Source organism: Oncorhynchus masou, chromosome 13 (assembly GCF_036934945.1).
Source record: "Oncorhynchus masou masou isolate Uvic2021 chromosome 13, UVic_Omas_1.1, whole genome shotgun sequence".
Taxonomy (NCBI): Eukaryota; Metazoa; Chordata; class Actinopteri; order Salmoniformes; family Salmonidae; genus Oncorhynchus; species Oncorhynchus masou.
In genome coordinates this window covers 97,100,581-97,116,121 of record NC_088224.1, presented here as the reverse complement: position 1 = coordinate 97,116,121, position 15,541 = coordinate 97,100,581, and the positions used below count along the sequence as shown (strand labels likewise).

Genomic DNA, 15,541 nt, shown 5'->3' with positions numbered 1-15,541 from the left:
CTCACTGGTATCTCAACCCAGCAGGTATATCTACCCAGCAGGTATCCTCTCTGACTGGTATCTCTACCCAGCAGGTATATCTACACTACACTTTGGCTTACAAGCCAAAGAACACCATCCCAACCGTGAAGCACAGGGGGCAACATCTCAAGACATCAGTCAGGAAGTTAAAGCTTGGTCGCAAATGGGTCTTCCAAATGGACAATGACCCCAAGCATACTTCCAAAGTTGTGGCAAAATGGATTAAGGTCAAAGTCAAGGTATTGGAGTGGCCACCACAAAGCCCTGACCTCAATCACATAGAGAATTTGTGGGCACAACTGAAAAAGAGTGTGCGAGGAAGGAGGACTATAAACCTGACTCAGTTACACCAGCTCTGTCAGGAGGAATGGGCCAAAATTAACCCAACTTATTGTGGGAAGCTTGTGGAAGTCAACCCGAAACATTTGACCCAAGTTAATCAATTTAAAGGCAATACTACCAAATACTAATTGAGAGTATGTAAACCTCTGACCCACTGGGAATGTGATGAAAGAACTAAAATCTGAAATTAATCATTCTCTCTACTATCATTCTGACATTTCACCTTCTTAAAATAAAGTGGTGATCCTAACTGACCTAAGACAGGGAATTTTTACTGGGGTTAAATGTCAGGAATTGTGAAAAACTGAGTTTAAATGTATTTGGCTTAGGTGTATGTAAACTTCCGACTGTATCTAATCAAGATATGATTTAGTATTTTTAAAATTTTTATACCTATGTTCCATTTTGACATCAGAGTGTTTTGTGCTCCAGTTTCAACTGTTCTGCCTGTGGCCTAGGCTACCCTGTCCTGTTCACCGGACGTGCTACCTGTCCCAGATCTGCTGGTTTCAACTCTCTAGAGACAGCAGGAGCGGTAGAGATGCTCTCAATGATTGAGACACGCGGCAGGGTAGCCTAGTGGTTAGAGTGGTGGACTAGTAACCGGAAGGTTGCAAGTTCAAACCCCCAAGCTGACAAGGTACAAATCTGTCATGCTGCCCCTGAACAGGCAGTTAACCCACTGTTCCTAGGCAGTCATTGAAAATAAGAATTTGTTCTTAACTGACTTGCCTAATTAAATAAAAGGTCAATTAAAAAAGCCAGAAGAGGCCTGGCTACCCCTCATTGGTCAGCTGATGTAAGAAGGACTATATAAATACCTTTGATTTGTGTAGATCATTGCCAAATAATGACAATTTAATCCATTTTATTCCCACTTGTGGGAATACTTGGTGAATACTTTCTGAAAAAGTCAGATCAGCCCTCCCTTTTCTGCTCCACTACAACCCTGTCGATGTTAATGGGGGCCTGTTCGGCCCCACTTTTCCTGTAGTCCACAATCATCTCCTTTGTCTTGCTCACATTGAGGGAGAGGATGTTGTCCTGGCACCACACTGCCAGGTCTCTGACCTCCTCCCTATAGGCTGTCTCATCGTTGTCGGTGATCAGGCCTACCACTGTTGTGTCGTCAGCAAATGTAATGATGGTGTTGAAGTTGTGCCTGGCCGTGCAGTTGTGGGTGAACAGGGAGTACAGGAGGGGACTAAGCAGCGTAGCAAATGTGTTGTTGCCTACCCTTACCACCTGGGGGCGGCCCGTCAGGAAGTCCAGGATCCAGTTGCAGAGGGAGGTGTTTAGTTCCAGGGTCCTTAGCTTAGTGATGAGCTTTGAGGGCACTATGGTGTTAAACACTGGGCTGTAGTCAATGAACAGCATTCTCACATAGGTGTTCCTTTTGTGTGGGTGGGAAAGGGCAGTGTGGAGTGCGATTGAGATTGTGTCATCTGTGGATGTGTTGGGGCGGTATGCGAATTGGAGTGAGTCTCGGGTTTCCGGCATGATGACGTTGATGTGAGCCATGGCCAGCCTTTCAAAGCACTTCAAGGCTACCGATGTGAGTGCTATGAGGCGGTAGTAATTTAGGCAGGTTACCTTCGCTCTCTTGGGCACAGGAACTATGGTGGTCTGTTTCAAACATGTAGGTAGACTCGGTCAGGAAGAGGTTGAAGATGTCAGTGAGGACACATGCCAGTTGATCCACGCATGCTTTGAGTACACATCCTGGTAATCCGTCTGGCCCCGCAGCTTAGTGAATGTTGATCTGTTTAAAGGTCTTGCTCACATCGGCTATGGAGAGCGTGATCACACAGTCATCCGGAACAGCTGGTTCTCCCATGCCTGCTTCAGTGTTGCTTGCCTCAAAGCGAGCATAAAATGCATTTAGCTCATGGCTGGGTTTCCCTTTGTAGTCCGTAATATTTTTTAAGCCTTGCCACGAGCGTCAGAGTTGGTGTAGTAGGATTCAATCTTAGTCATGTATTGATGCTTTTGCTTGTTTGATGGTTCGCCTGAGGGCATAGCGGGATTTCTTATAAGCGACCGGATTAGTGTCTCGCTGCTTGAAAGCGGCAGCTCTAGCCTTTAACTCGGTGAGGATTTTGCCTGTAATCCATGGCTTCTGGTTGGGAAATGTGCGTACGGTCACTGTGGGGACAACGACGTCGATACACTTATTGATGAAGCCAGTGACTGAGGTGGTATATTCCTCAATGCCACCGATGAATTCCGGAACATATTCCAATCTGTGCAAAACAGTCCTGTAGCATAGCGTCCGAATCATCTGACCACTATCTGGTACTTCCCACTTTAGTTTTTGCTTGTAAGCAGGAATCAGGATGATATAATTATGGTCAGATATGCCAAATGGAGGGAGAGGTTTGTATGTGTCTCTGTGTGCGGAGTAAAGGTGGTCTAGAGTTTTATTTCCTCAGGAAACACATTTAACATGCTGATAGAAATGAAGTAAAACAGAATAGGTTTTCCTGCATTGAAGTCCCCGGCCACTAGGAGCGCCGCCTCTGGATGAGCGTTTTCCTGTTTGCTTATGGCCTTATAGAGCTCATTGAGTGCCGTCTTAGTGCCAGCATCGGTTTGTGTTGGTAAATAGATGGCTACGAATAATATAGATGTATAATATAGATGTATAGATGTGAACTCTCTTGGTAGATAGTGTGGTCTACAGCTTATCATGAGGTATTCTACCTCAGGTGAGCAATACTCAAGACTTCTTTAATATTAGACATTGCGCACCAGCAGCTATTGACAAATAGACACACTCCCCATCCCTCGTCTTACCAGACTTAGCTGAGCTGTCCTGCCAATGCACTGAGATGCCAGCCAGCTCTATATTATCTGTGTCGTCATTCAGCCACGTCTCGGGGAAACATAAGATAACATAAGATAATACAATTTTTAATGTCCCGTTGGTAGGATAGACCTAATCGTAGATCTTCCAGTTTGTTTTCCAATAATGTGCAGGGAAGTGGTGGTTTACCTAGTCGTCTGCAAAGTCACCCTCCTCCCCCTCCTCCCCCTCTTCCTCTGTCTTTTCTTCCCCTCGGATGACAGGGATTTGGGCCTTGTCTCGACAAAGCAGTACATCCTTCATGCCGGACTCATTACTCACCCCGTTCGAGGTGAGTAATCCCTTTTCTGATGCCCAGAAGCTCTTTACGGTCATAAGAGACGGTAGCAGCAACATTATGTACAAAATAAGTTACAAAATAAGTTACAAACAATGTGAAAAAAATACAAAATAGCCCAGTTGGTTATGAGCCATAAAACACCCCTCCGGTGACATTATATTTAAGTTGTCTTGTGTTTTTTAACCATATGTGTGACCTTTGTTTCAACGGTAGATTGTTTCAGACTACCAAGAAACACTGTGTTGTACAAATAGCGCACAGTGCAAAGCATCATTACATGACTAAGATTGAATCCTACTAAATCAACTCTGACGCTCGTCGTATGTGCTATAAATAGCACACAGTGCACACCATAATTGTCACGTTCTGACCTTTATTTCCTTTGTTTTGACATTATTTAGTATGGTCAGGGCGTGAGTTGGGGTGGGCAGTCTGTTTGTTTTTCTATGATTTGGGTATTTCTATGTTTCGGCCTAGTATGGTTCTCAATCAGAGGCAGGTGTCATTAGTTGTCTCTGATTGAGAATCATACTTAGGTAGCCTGGGTTTCACTGTGTGTTGGTGGTGATTGTTCCTGTCTCTGTGTTTGCACCAGATAGGGCTGTTTTTGGTTTTCCACGTTTATGTTTTGTGGTGTTCGTGTTTATCTTTTTTTTTATTAAACATGAATCAATATAAAACCGTTACAATAATGAGATACAAGTTTCAAGTATACTTACCATATTATGACTGCAAAATGACTAACAAAATGACTATGATAATGACTACCCATAATGACTCTGATAATGTCTACCGATAATGACTACCCAAATTGACTATGATAATCACTACCCGAATGACTGACAATGACCACCAAAATGACTATGATAATGTTTACCCAAATCGACTACGATAATGGCTACCAAAATGACTACGATAATGACTACCCAAAATGACTACCATAATGACTATGATAATAACTACCAAAACGACTATGATAATGACTACCAAAATGACTACGATAATGACTACCAAAATGTACCGTGATGTATGTTTCTAACTGTCTTCCTAGTCCCTCCCCTAAAAAGGCCGTATCACACCCCTTCCTGAATCACACCTCTAGCATCTTCATCACCTTTAACCTCTGAGTCCACCGGTCCCTTACGTACTAGGTTTGCACTCCTTCGCCCCCCAGCCTAATGGTCATTATAGCTGATTTTACTGGTGTTTCTTTATGTTCTATAGGACTCCCAGGCTTTATCCCTTTGTCTGACTCCTTTAACTTTCACTTCATTACATACCCTTGCGAATTCAGTGAGAAAGTAATCCCATGTATTTTAGTTAGAATCTTTGCCAGTTTCTGGATATCAAGTCATCGATGAAAGAACATGAAAGAATATATATATCTACATTTGTACATTGTTTTAAATGAATCTATGTGGGTGGTACTTTAGGTATGTTCATTATCCAATCCCAGGAGATGATGGATCACTGAAACAGGAAGAGCACCTGCATTTAGAGTCCTGTCAGGACGTGTCACCAAGAGACAATCCAGCAAAATCCCATTATGAGTTTCTGGATTACTCACCTAAAAGAATTCATTCATTTGACCTTTGCATTGAATAAACAGTGGGGATGATATTGTTTCTGGAGTCGACTGGGACATTAGACCTCTTACACACTGAGTATACCAAACATTAAGAACACCTTCCTCTGAAACCCCTGCTCCCCTTCTTTGCCCTCAATTAGTGAGGGTATGGACTCTACAAGGTGTGGAAAGTGTTCCACAGGGATGCTGGCCCATGTTGACTCCAATACATCCCATAGTTGTGTGAAGTTGGCTGGATGTCCTTTGGGTGGTGGACCGTTCTTGATACACACGGGAAACTGTTGAGTGTGAAAAACCCAGCAGCGTTGCAGTTCTTGACACAAACCGGTGCTCCTGGCACCTACTACCATACCCTGTTCAAAGGCAGTTAAATATTTTTGTCTTCCTCTGAATGGCACACAGACACAATCCATGTCTCAATTGTCTCAAGGCTTAAAAATCCTTCTTTAACCCGTCTCCTCCCCTTCATCTACACTGATTGAAGTGGATTTAACAAGTGACATCAATAAGAGATGATAACTTTCACCTGGACTCAGTCTACGTCATGGAAATAGGTGTTTTATATGTTCAGCGTATGTGGCTGGTGTTCGGCAGGTGTCTTCTCTCCCAGTCTCCGGATCAGCTCAGCTAACTCCTCCATGTTGTGGTTCTTCTGCTCCAGGAGTTCGTAGCGTAAACTAGAGATGTCATGTTTAATCTCCTTCAGCTCTCCTGGGAGACAGAGATGGGGGAAGAGGTCAAAATGAGGGGTACAGACTGCATTCATACATTTTTTGGGGGGGGATATTGAATTTGTCCCTCATTCAGTCAGCTGACAGATGATCTGCAATGAATTTATAGAATGGATTTATCCCTTGGGAGAACTCAAACTGCAGCCCGTAGGCCCTCTGTTGCTTTATAAAACAGGTCATTTGGATGCTGATGGTCTACATCCAGAACCGGTGGCTACAGGTAGATGTTGTGTCTGTCTGTTGCTTTAAAAAACAGGTCATTTGGATGCTGATGGTCTACATCCAGAACAGCCCTCTGCCGCGCTATATTGTCCACAACCCCTACGTCCTAATTGCCTAATACACAGTAAAACAACTGAATACATATGTATCCACTTCCCCCTGCTGAGTAGCTACTGAGCTACGGAACTATTTCATTCACTGTGTTGTTTACCGACTTGTTTATGTTTGGCTCTCCTACTCTCCTCAGCCAATCAGCAGGTGCCCACTCGCCCCACCCTCTGTGCAATGAGCTGATCATGCAACCTCTGATTGGCTAAAAACATCTAGCTGGTTCTGCACTGGCAAGCCAGGCCCAATGCATCACTATGGAAGACGAGTCACTTCAATAATCTTTACCCATTTTCATATGTAGATGCCTCAGTGTTCAGACCCCTTGACTTTTTCCACATTTTGTTACGTTACAGACTTATTCTAAAATGGATTAAATAAAAACAAATCCTCAGCAATCTACACACGATACACCATAATTGTTAGGGTTCTCGTTGGTAGAAGGAAGAGTGGACCAAAGCACAGCGTAGAAAGTGTTCATGATACTTTATTCAAAAACACTCAAACAAAAATAACAAACGCAAAAATGAAAGCACACAGCTTTGTCAGGTAAAGACACTAAACAGAGAAGAAGATGCCACAAAACCCAAAAGGAAAATGACAACTGATATGTGATCCCCAATCAGAGACAACTACAGACAGCTGCCTCTGATTGGGAACCACACACACACACACACAAACACACACACACACACACACACACACACACACACACACACACACACACACACACACACACACACACACACACACACACACACACACACACACACAAAGCCAAAAACAAAGAAATAGAAAACATAGACTTTCCCACCCGAGTCATACCCTGACCTAACCAAACATAGAGAATAAAAAGGATCTCTAAGATCAGGGCGTGACAATAATGATGAAGTGACAGCAGGCTTTTAATAATTTTAGCAAATGTATTAAATATAAAACTGAAACTGTATTCAGACCCTTTACTATGAGACGCAACATTGATCATCCTTGAGATGTTTCTACAACATGATTGGAGTCCACCTGTGGTAAATTCAATAGATTGGACATGATTTGGAAAGGATGTCACCTGTCTATATAAAGATCCCACAGTTGACAGTGCATGTCAGAGCAAAAACCAACCCATGAGGTCGAAGGAATTGTCCAGACAGCTCCGAGACATGATTGTGTCGAGGCACAGATCTGGGAAAGGTCACACAAAACAATTCTGCAGCATTGAAGGTCCCCAAGAACACAGTGGCCTCCATCATCCTTAAATGGAAGAATGAGAGCTGGCCGACCGGCCATACTGATCAATCTGGGGAGAAGGGCCTTCGTCAGATTACCAAGAACCAGATGGTCACTCTGACAGAGCTCTAGAGTTCCTCTGTGGAGATGGGAGAACCTTCCAGAAGGACAACCATCTCTGCAGCACTCCATAAATCAGGCCTTTGCAGTAGAGTAGCCAGACAGAAGCCACACCTCAGGAAAAGGCACATGACTCAGTAAAAGGCACACAGCCCGCTTGGTTTTCCAAAAGGCACCTAAAGGAATCTCAGATGGTGAGAAACAAGATTCTCTGGTCTGATGAAACCAAGATGGAACTCTTTGGCCTGAATGCCAAGCGTCACGTCTGGAGGAAACCATGGCACCATCCCTACGGTGAAGCATGGTGGTGGCAGCATCATGCTGTGGGGATGTTTTTCAGCGGCAGGGACTGGGAGACTAGTCAGGATCGAGGGAAAGATGAACGGAGCAAAGTACAGAGAGATCATTGATGAAAACCTGCTCCAGAGTGCACAGGACCTCAGACTGGGTGATGGTTCACCTTCTAACAGGACAATGACCCTAAGCACACAGCCAAGACAACGCAGGAGTGGCAAGTCCCTGAATGTCCTTGAGTGGCCCAGCCAGAGCCTGGACTTGAACCCGATCGAACATCTATGGAGGGACCTGAAAATAGCTGTGCAGCAACGCTACCAAAGGTACTTCAACAAAGTACTGAGGAAAGGGTCTGAATACTTATGTAAATGTGATATTTCTGTTTTTAATTTTTAATAAATTAGCAAACATTTCTACAAACATTTCTATTCTTTGTCATTATAGTGTATTGTATGTAGATTGATTGTAAGGTTCTGTATATATTTTCTTAGTGTTCTGTTTCTTTGTGTTCTTGAACGTAGCCCTGTCTCTCATTGATTTCAACTGTGTTAGTTACTCACCTGGTCTCATCAGCTCCTTATTTACTTCAGTTCATTCTGTTTGTGCCTTTGTGAGGTGATGTTAGTTTTGACTCTACTGAGCCTTTGCTTGCCAGCGCAGATCAGAGATCAGTCTATTTATCAATCCAGTCAATCAAGTCTATAAAGCCCTTTTTACATCTGCAGATGTCACAAACTGCTAGAGAGAAACTAAAACCCCCAAACAGCTCCGGCCAGATCAGAGATCAGTCTATTTATCAATCCAGTCAATCAAATCTATAAAGCCCTTTTTACATCTGCAGATGTCACCAACTGCTAGAGAGAAACTAAAACCCCCAAACAGCTCCGGCCAGATCAGAGATCAGCCTGTGTATCACCGTCTCGACTTTAGCTATTGTAATTGCTCTATTTCCTTCCTGTTGCCTTTATTCATGTTCATTTCCCTGTATTTATTAATATTATTATTAATATTTACTCATGACTACATGATTACAGACCATTTCCATGATCATGACTCCTTGCAACAACAACAAAAAAGTCCTGTGTGTTTTATTTGTGAGATTGCCTTAAATCTCTCTGACCGGGAAAGGTGTTCAGTGGGTCACAAAACAGTCAAATAGGAGGGGACACAATACCTTCATTCACTTCCTCACTGTCTTTATTGATCTGTGCTTTCATCACATATCTCTTGATGAGGCGTTTCATTATCTTCTGTGAAAATAAGAGGAAAACATGATAATTGTATAGAAATGAGTAAAGTATGCAATGCCTTGTGGTGATAAAAACCTATGGAACTACGCAATGTGACATGAAAATACTATCTATATATATCTATATCTATAGGTCTACTTACCTGGTGCCGACCTGGACAAGCCAGACCTCCAACAGTTGAATTCTTATGATGATCCAACTGGAGTTTAAGACACAATCAAACAATACTTCATTAAGTGTAAATTCAACAATTTATCAAGAAAATAAAAAGTAAACCTGCACTTTTACAACAGGACACTAGAGGGCTCAGTACACACAAAAGAGTTTCCAATATTGACAATTTCCAATATTACAACTTCTAATACGGGTCTAGGAAACCACCGTATAGAGCCAGGACACACATCTGTCATAACATCATCTATAGGCTGGATGATTCTGAAAGTTTATCTATGGAGAGAACTTCGTCCACAGGCGTAATTGCTATGAGAGAAAGAGAGAGAGAGAGAGAGCAAGAGCAAGAGAGAGAGAGAAAGAGAGAGAGCGAGAGAGAGAGAGAGCAAGAGAAAGGGCTAGGGACAAGGTTATAAGGGATAATCTAAACCATATATCAATAATGGCCAGACTAATTCCACTATCTACTTACTGTGTGTGTGAGAGAGCGCGCATGATTGTGAGGTTCACCTTATTGAGCTCTGTATCCTCATTGTGACAGCTCTTGTGTCTGTTGAGAACCTTCAGCATGAGGTCTCTTAGCCCCAGGACCAGGGCGATGATGGACTTGGGACTAGGAACCAGATTAAAGGGGACAGGTAATGTCCCACCTTCCTCAAAGTAGGAGAACCATAGCTTAGCCCGGGAAAATTTCCACTCTACATCAGCGTCATCCTGGGGAGAAGAGAGGGGAGGAGATGGGGGAGGTGGGGAGGAGAAGGGAGGGGAGAGGAGTTGGGAAGAAGAAAGAAGGGGAGGAGGGGGAGGAGGGAGGGGAGGAAGGGTGGGGAGGGAGGTAGGGAGGAAGAGGGGTAGGGAGGAGAAGAGAGGGGAGGAGGGGTAGGGAGGAGAAGAGAGGGGAGGAGGGGTAGGGAGGAGAAGAGAGGGGAGGAGGGGTAGGGAGGAGAAGAGAGGGGAGGAGGGGTAGTGAGGAGAAGAGAGGGGAGAGGAGACGAGGGGAGGGGAAGGTAGGGGTTAATGCAGAGAACCTACAGTTATGATTATGGCTACTGTTCCCTGAAGGAGGGAAACGAGGTACAACACAGCAATGGAGACATATAAATCACACACCAAGCCACAACCCCAGTGGACACAAGATGAAATGGCCCACGGCAGACTACCCAGAGTCAGGAAAACCTGCGGTACCCGGTGTTTGCTAGCTGCCTAACGACCCTCTCCTGCCCCAGTCGTAAGCACCCTGCGGGTTCCACTGGAAACAGTGACATCCAGGAGATAAAACCTTACAACAGTGTCTCTCCTTAAACCCAAGAAGCCTCCAGATCTCTGTGTGCACATTACCGTCATTCCTGCCTTCTGCTGTCATATGTCAGATAAACAGCTTCGACAATCCAGTGGGAGAGACGCTGCTTACACAACACGAGCCAGATTAGCAAAACTGACAAATATTTGGTCACATAAACGGACACCCCTGGTCCGCTCATTTTACGTGGTCGTACCGGAACGGCAAGTAAACCTCCGCTGCTCCTCAGAAGCAAATGGAGGAGGTGAAAGGGGAAACATCTGAAAAGCTGTAGGACACAGTTATGACCTTAGGGGCAAAACGTCACCTTAGAGTCGCCAAGGGTGGACTTCATGGATAACGCATAGAGATCCCCAACTCGCTGAGCCGAGGCCAAAGACACGAGCAGGGTGGTCTTGTAGAAGAGGATGGTCAGATTCACAGACTCAATTGGTCCAAAAGGGGACTCACACAGCACATCCAAAACCAAAACCAAAACCAAAGCTAGGTTTAGAAACCGGCCTGACAGGGCACACACCTTTTAAAAACCGCACCTCCAGGGAATGATCAATTCCCACGACACGCTGAAATAGCTCCCATATACACATTCAGAGAATGAACCCCGCATTAAAAACACCTTTAGGAACATTAAAATGTCCACCAGAGAAAAGGAACAATTCCTTTATTTTGGCACCAAAGCTTGAACACCTGCCTCTTATATCCATACAAGCCTCTCGTGGAGGGTGCCCTTGCGGACTGTTTAGAGGTCAACCTCTTGCCATCATATCGGATCTTTCAGGGCCCACTGATTCCAAATCTCCGGCCAAAGTTGCGAGAGTTGCATTGCCACGGGTCCCTGCCAAAAAAGGTGAATGATCTTCACGAACCAAGGTCGTTTGGGCCAACGGGGAGCCACAAGGATCAATGACAACTCGTCTCTGACGCACCGTCTCCAGCGTGGAATGAATCAAGTCTGAGGCCACTGGTTCACGAGAGCATCTGTTCCCAACAGACATTACATATGGAGAAAAACAGCCCACAATGCTCATTTTCTCAAGATCTGTCGGACATTTCCTACATCTGGGAAACCCCCTGGGGTGCAGCCGACTCCTCCCCTGGAGATACGTCACCCGGAGCGAGGAAAAGTGTGTACTGCTCCACAGCAGTAGGGAGTGAGCCAAGGACAAGAGGAGGTGAGACCATACCCCTCCCAGTCTGTTGATATGGAAACCATCAACCCCAATCGATCTAGTCACTGGCGAAAAACGCAATCCAGACCAAATTGGGCCAAGCAAAGACGAAAAAACCGAGTCTCCCTCTGTGGGGACAAGAATTCTCGACTGAGTCTAACTTGAGACCCAGAAACAGAATGTGCTGAGATGGAGTCAAACAGCTGCAGACACTGAACATGGGAAACCAGCAGAGAGGTGTGCAACGCCACCAGCTCCCTCGACTCCCGCTACCACTTGCCAATCGTCCAGGGAGTCCAATATCCGCATAGGTGCCAAACCCGGATCCACAACTTTGGTGAAAGTACAAGGGAAAGCCTGAAAGGGAGAACCAAAAACTCGTTGGCTATAGCCTCTAAACGGAAGCTCAGCAACTTCTTGTGGGGGGGATATTTGTTCACAGTAAAGTATGCATCCTTCAGGTTGATGGAGGTGAACCAATCACCCGGGTGCACTGACTGTAACAACAGGCTGTTCATTAGCATTCTGAATTTGTAGATCCTGAGGTGTACAGGGCACACAGGTCTAAAAATGGAATCAAAGTCTTGCCCCTTTTGAGAACTTAGAAATATCGGCTGAACCAGCTGTACTTGGCCTCTCACATAGGAACCAATCGGATCACCTGCTTCTGGAGAAGGGCAGAAATCTCCCTAATAACAAGAACAGTCAACCTGACGCTGTAAAAACATGGGGGACGCACAAGCAATGCCTGTACCCCAACGTCACTGTGTGCAAAATCCAGAGCGACAAAAACAATGTATCTTAACACCGTGGGGTACAAACAATGTATCCTAACACCGTGGGGTACAAACAATGTATCTTAACACCGTGGGGTAGAAACAATGTATCTTAACACCGTGGGGTAGAAACAATGTATCTTAACACCGTGGGGTAGAAACAATGTATCTTAACACCGTGGGGTAGAAACAATGTATCTTAACACCGTGGGGTAGAAACAATGTATCTTAACACCGTGGGGTAGAAACAATGTATCTTAACCCTGTGGGGTACAAACAATGTATCTTAACACCGTGGGGTAGAAACAATGTATCTTAACACCGTGGGGTAGAAACAATGTATCTTAACACCGTGGGGTAGAAACAATGTATCTTAACACCGTGGGGTACAAACAATGTATCTTAACACCGTGGGGTAAAAACAATGTATCTTAACACCGTGGGGTACAAACAATGTATCTTAACACCGTGGGGTAGAAACAATGTATCTTAACACCGTGGGGTAGAAACAATGTATCTTAACACCGTGGGGAAGAAACAATGTATCTTAACACCGTGGGGTAGAAACAATGTATCTTAACACCGTGGGGTAGAAACAATGTATCTTAACACTGTGGGGTACAAACAATGTATCTTAACACCGTGGGGTAGAAACAATGTATCTTAACACCGTGGGGTAGAAACAATGTATCTTAACACTGTGGGGTACAAACAATGTGTTTACATCTACTCTGATGTACCCCTGCCACTTTGGTGTACTGTTGTCACAGCGAATTAATTCATGCCTCAGGTTTATCCCCTGTGGAAGGCGGGGCTTCCAGTGAGGCACAGTGTTCATTGGCCCTGTCAAGCGTGATTCTAATGTTCTTCAGTAGAGGGCGCTAGCACCAACTCCACACAGCTGTGTTGCAGTGAGTTGACCAACTGAAAGGGAACGGAGTATTTAGAAACAATCAACTCTAAAACAACAACAGTCAGTTTTATAACATAATTCAAAGCTTCTGGCTTTCATAAAAAAAGCTTTTCCTTTACATCCATAATAATTGTCCAGAGGTAAATACTAAAAGCATTGAGTGGGAGGAGCCATAGCAACCTAATTGATATGGATGGCAGCCAATGTTTTCATCCCAAATGACACATTCTTCCCTATATAGTACACTACCTTTGAGCCGGGCCCATATGGCTCTGGTCTAAAGTAGGACACTTTATAGAGAACAGGGTGCCATTTGGTACACGGCCAATACGAGATCCGAACATCCTAATGCGACCCAACGGTAGATGAAGCTGCGGCCTCTAAACTGGATGAAGCTGCGGCCTCTAAACTGGATGAAGCTGCGGCCTCTAAACTGGATGAAGCTGCGGCCTCTAAACTGGATGAAGCTGCGGCCTCTAAACTGGATGAAGCTGCGGCCTCTAAACTGGATGAAGCTGCGGCCTCTAAACTGGATGAAGCTGCGGCCTCTAAACTGGATGAAGCTCCGGCCTCTAAACTGGATGAGGATTTCATTCTCTTCCAACCCTGTAAGTAGCTGCAATTACCATCGCAACAGACAATCATTCACTGAATTCATTTTTTACTCAGAAGACAGTATGAAACTAAATCATTCTACAATTACCTTATCTATGTGGCTCAAAGCATTTGTAATTACCCAGAAATACTTGGTGTGCATCCCAAATGCTACCCTATTCCCTATATAGTGCACTACTTTCGACCAGAGCCCAACGAACCCTGGTGAAATGTAGTGCACTGTAAAGAGAATAGGGCGCCATTCGGAACGTGGCCTTGTCTCTTGTTAACAGCCTCCACAGTATCAGACTCCTCAAAGTAGATCAGACGGAAGCTGCAGTGCTGCATTGGGGCACCTTACATGCTATCTGATGGAAGATGAATTAACACAGCCAAGCGTGCAGATGTAGCCTGCAACAATACATCTACAAAATGGTGGCTTCACAAGGGAGACACATTGATTAAAGGAGCATAGTAGAGATGTTAAATAACTGTGTCTATTTGTATACCATAGACATTAGTACACCCCCTAGACAGGACACTAGTCTATCACCTGTTTCTATAGTGAGGCAGCTTGATCTACAAGTACACCCCCTAGACAGGACACTAGTCTATCTCCTGTTTCTATAGTGAGGCAGCTTGATCTACATGTACACCCCCTAGACAGGACACTAGTCTATCTCCTGTTTCTATAGTGAGGCAGCTTGATCTACAAGTACACCCCCTAGACAGGACACTAGTCTATCACCTGTTTCTATAGTGAGGCAGCTTGATCTACAAGTACACCCCCTAGACAGGACACCCTAGACCAGTCTATCGCAGGGTCTTATAGTAAATGGTATACTAACTATATCCTGTAAATTCCTCATACAAGAGCAGTATAACATGTTAACAAGTATCAAGACCAGAGCCTTATTATCTCTAAGGGACAATCAATTATTAATTCATTCATTAGTTACCTCTATTTCCTGGAAGGAGTTATTGATCATGGCAATGAGCATGTTGAGCAGGACGATCACCATGGTGACGTTATAAACCCCATAAAGGATATAGCCGATATTCTCGATGAACTTATGGCCATTGTTGATCTTCACTGACTTGACTTCGGACAGGCCAAATATGGCCCAGAATAACGTCTTGAAACTTTCCTCAATCCTGAAAGGAGCAAAAAGAGAAAGAGATCAGAGATCAATGTGTTATACCTGGATCAGAATGTATTATACCTGGATCAGAATGTATTATACCTGGATCAGAATGTATTATACCTGGATCAGAATGTGTTATACCTGGATCAGAATGTGTTATACCTGGATCAGAATGTGTTATACCTGGATCAGAATGTGTTATACCTGGATCAGAATGTATTACACCTGGATCAGAATGTGTTATACCTGGATCAGAATGTATTATACCTGGATCAGAATGTATTATACCTGGATCAGAATGTATTACACCTGGATCAGAATGTATTACACCTGGATCAGAATGTGTTATACCTGGATCAGAAGGTGTTATACCTGGATCAGAATGTATTATACCTGGATCAGAATGTGTTATACCTGGATCAGAATG

General features: G+C 44.2%; 1 protein-coding gene across 1 annotated transcript in view; it reads right to left on the bottom strand.

The window, feature by feature from the left end:
• Positions 1-5,656: 5,656 nt before the first annotated feature.
• Positions 5,657-15,541, bottom strand: part of LOC135553495 (short transient receptor potential channel 6-like) — a 72,736-nt gene continuing 62,851 nt past the window's right edge. Inside the window, exons 10-14 of the mRNA XM_064985595.1 lie at positions 14,929-15,124; positions 9,728-9,931; positions 9,189-9,245; positions 8,971-9,046; positions 5,657-5,808 (exon numbers count right to left, since the gene is read on the bottom strand). Of these exons, the coding sequence (XP_064841667.1) occupies positions 5,657-5,808; positions 8,971-9,046; positions 9,189-9,245; positions 9,728-9,931; positions 14,929-15,124 (685 nt within the window). The remainder of the gene's footprint in view (positions 5,809-8,970; positions 9,047-9,188; positions 9,246-9,727; positions 9,932-14,928; positions 15,125-15,541) is intronic.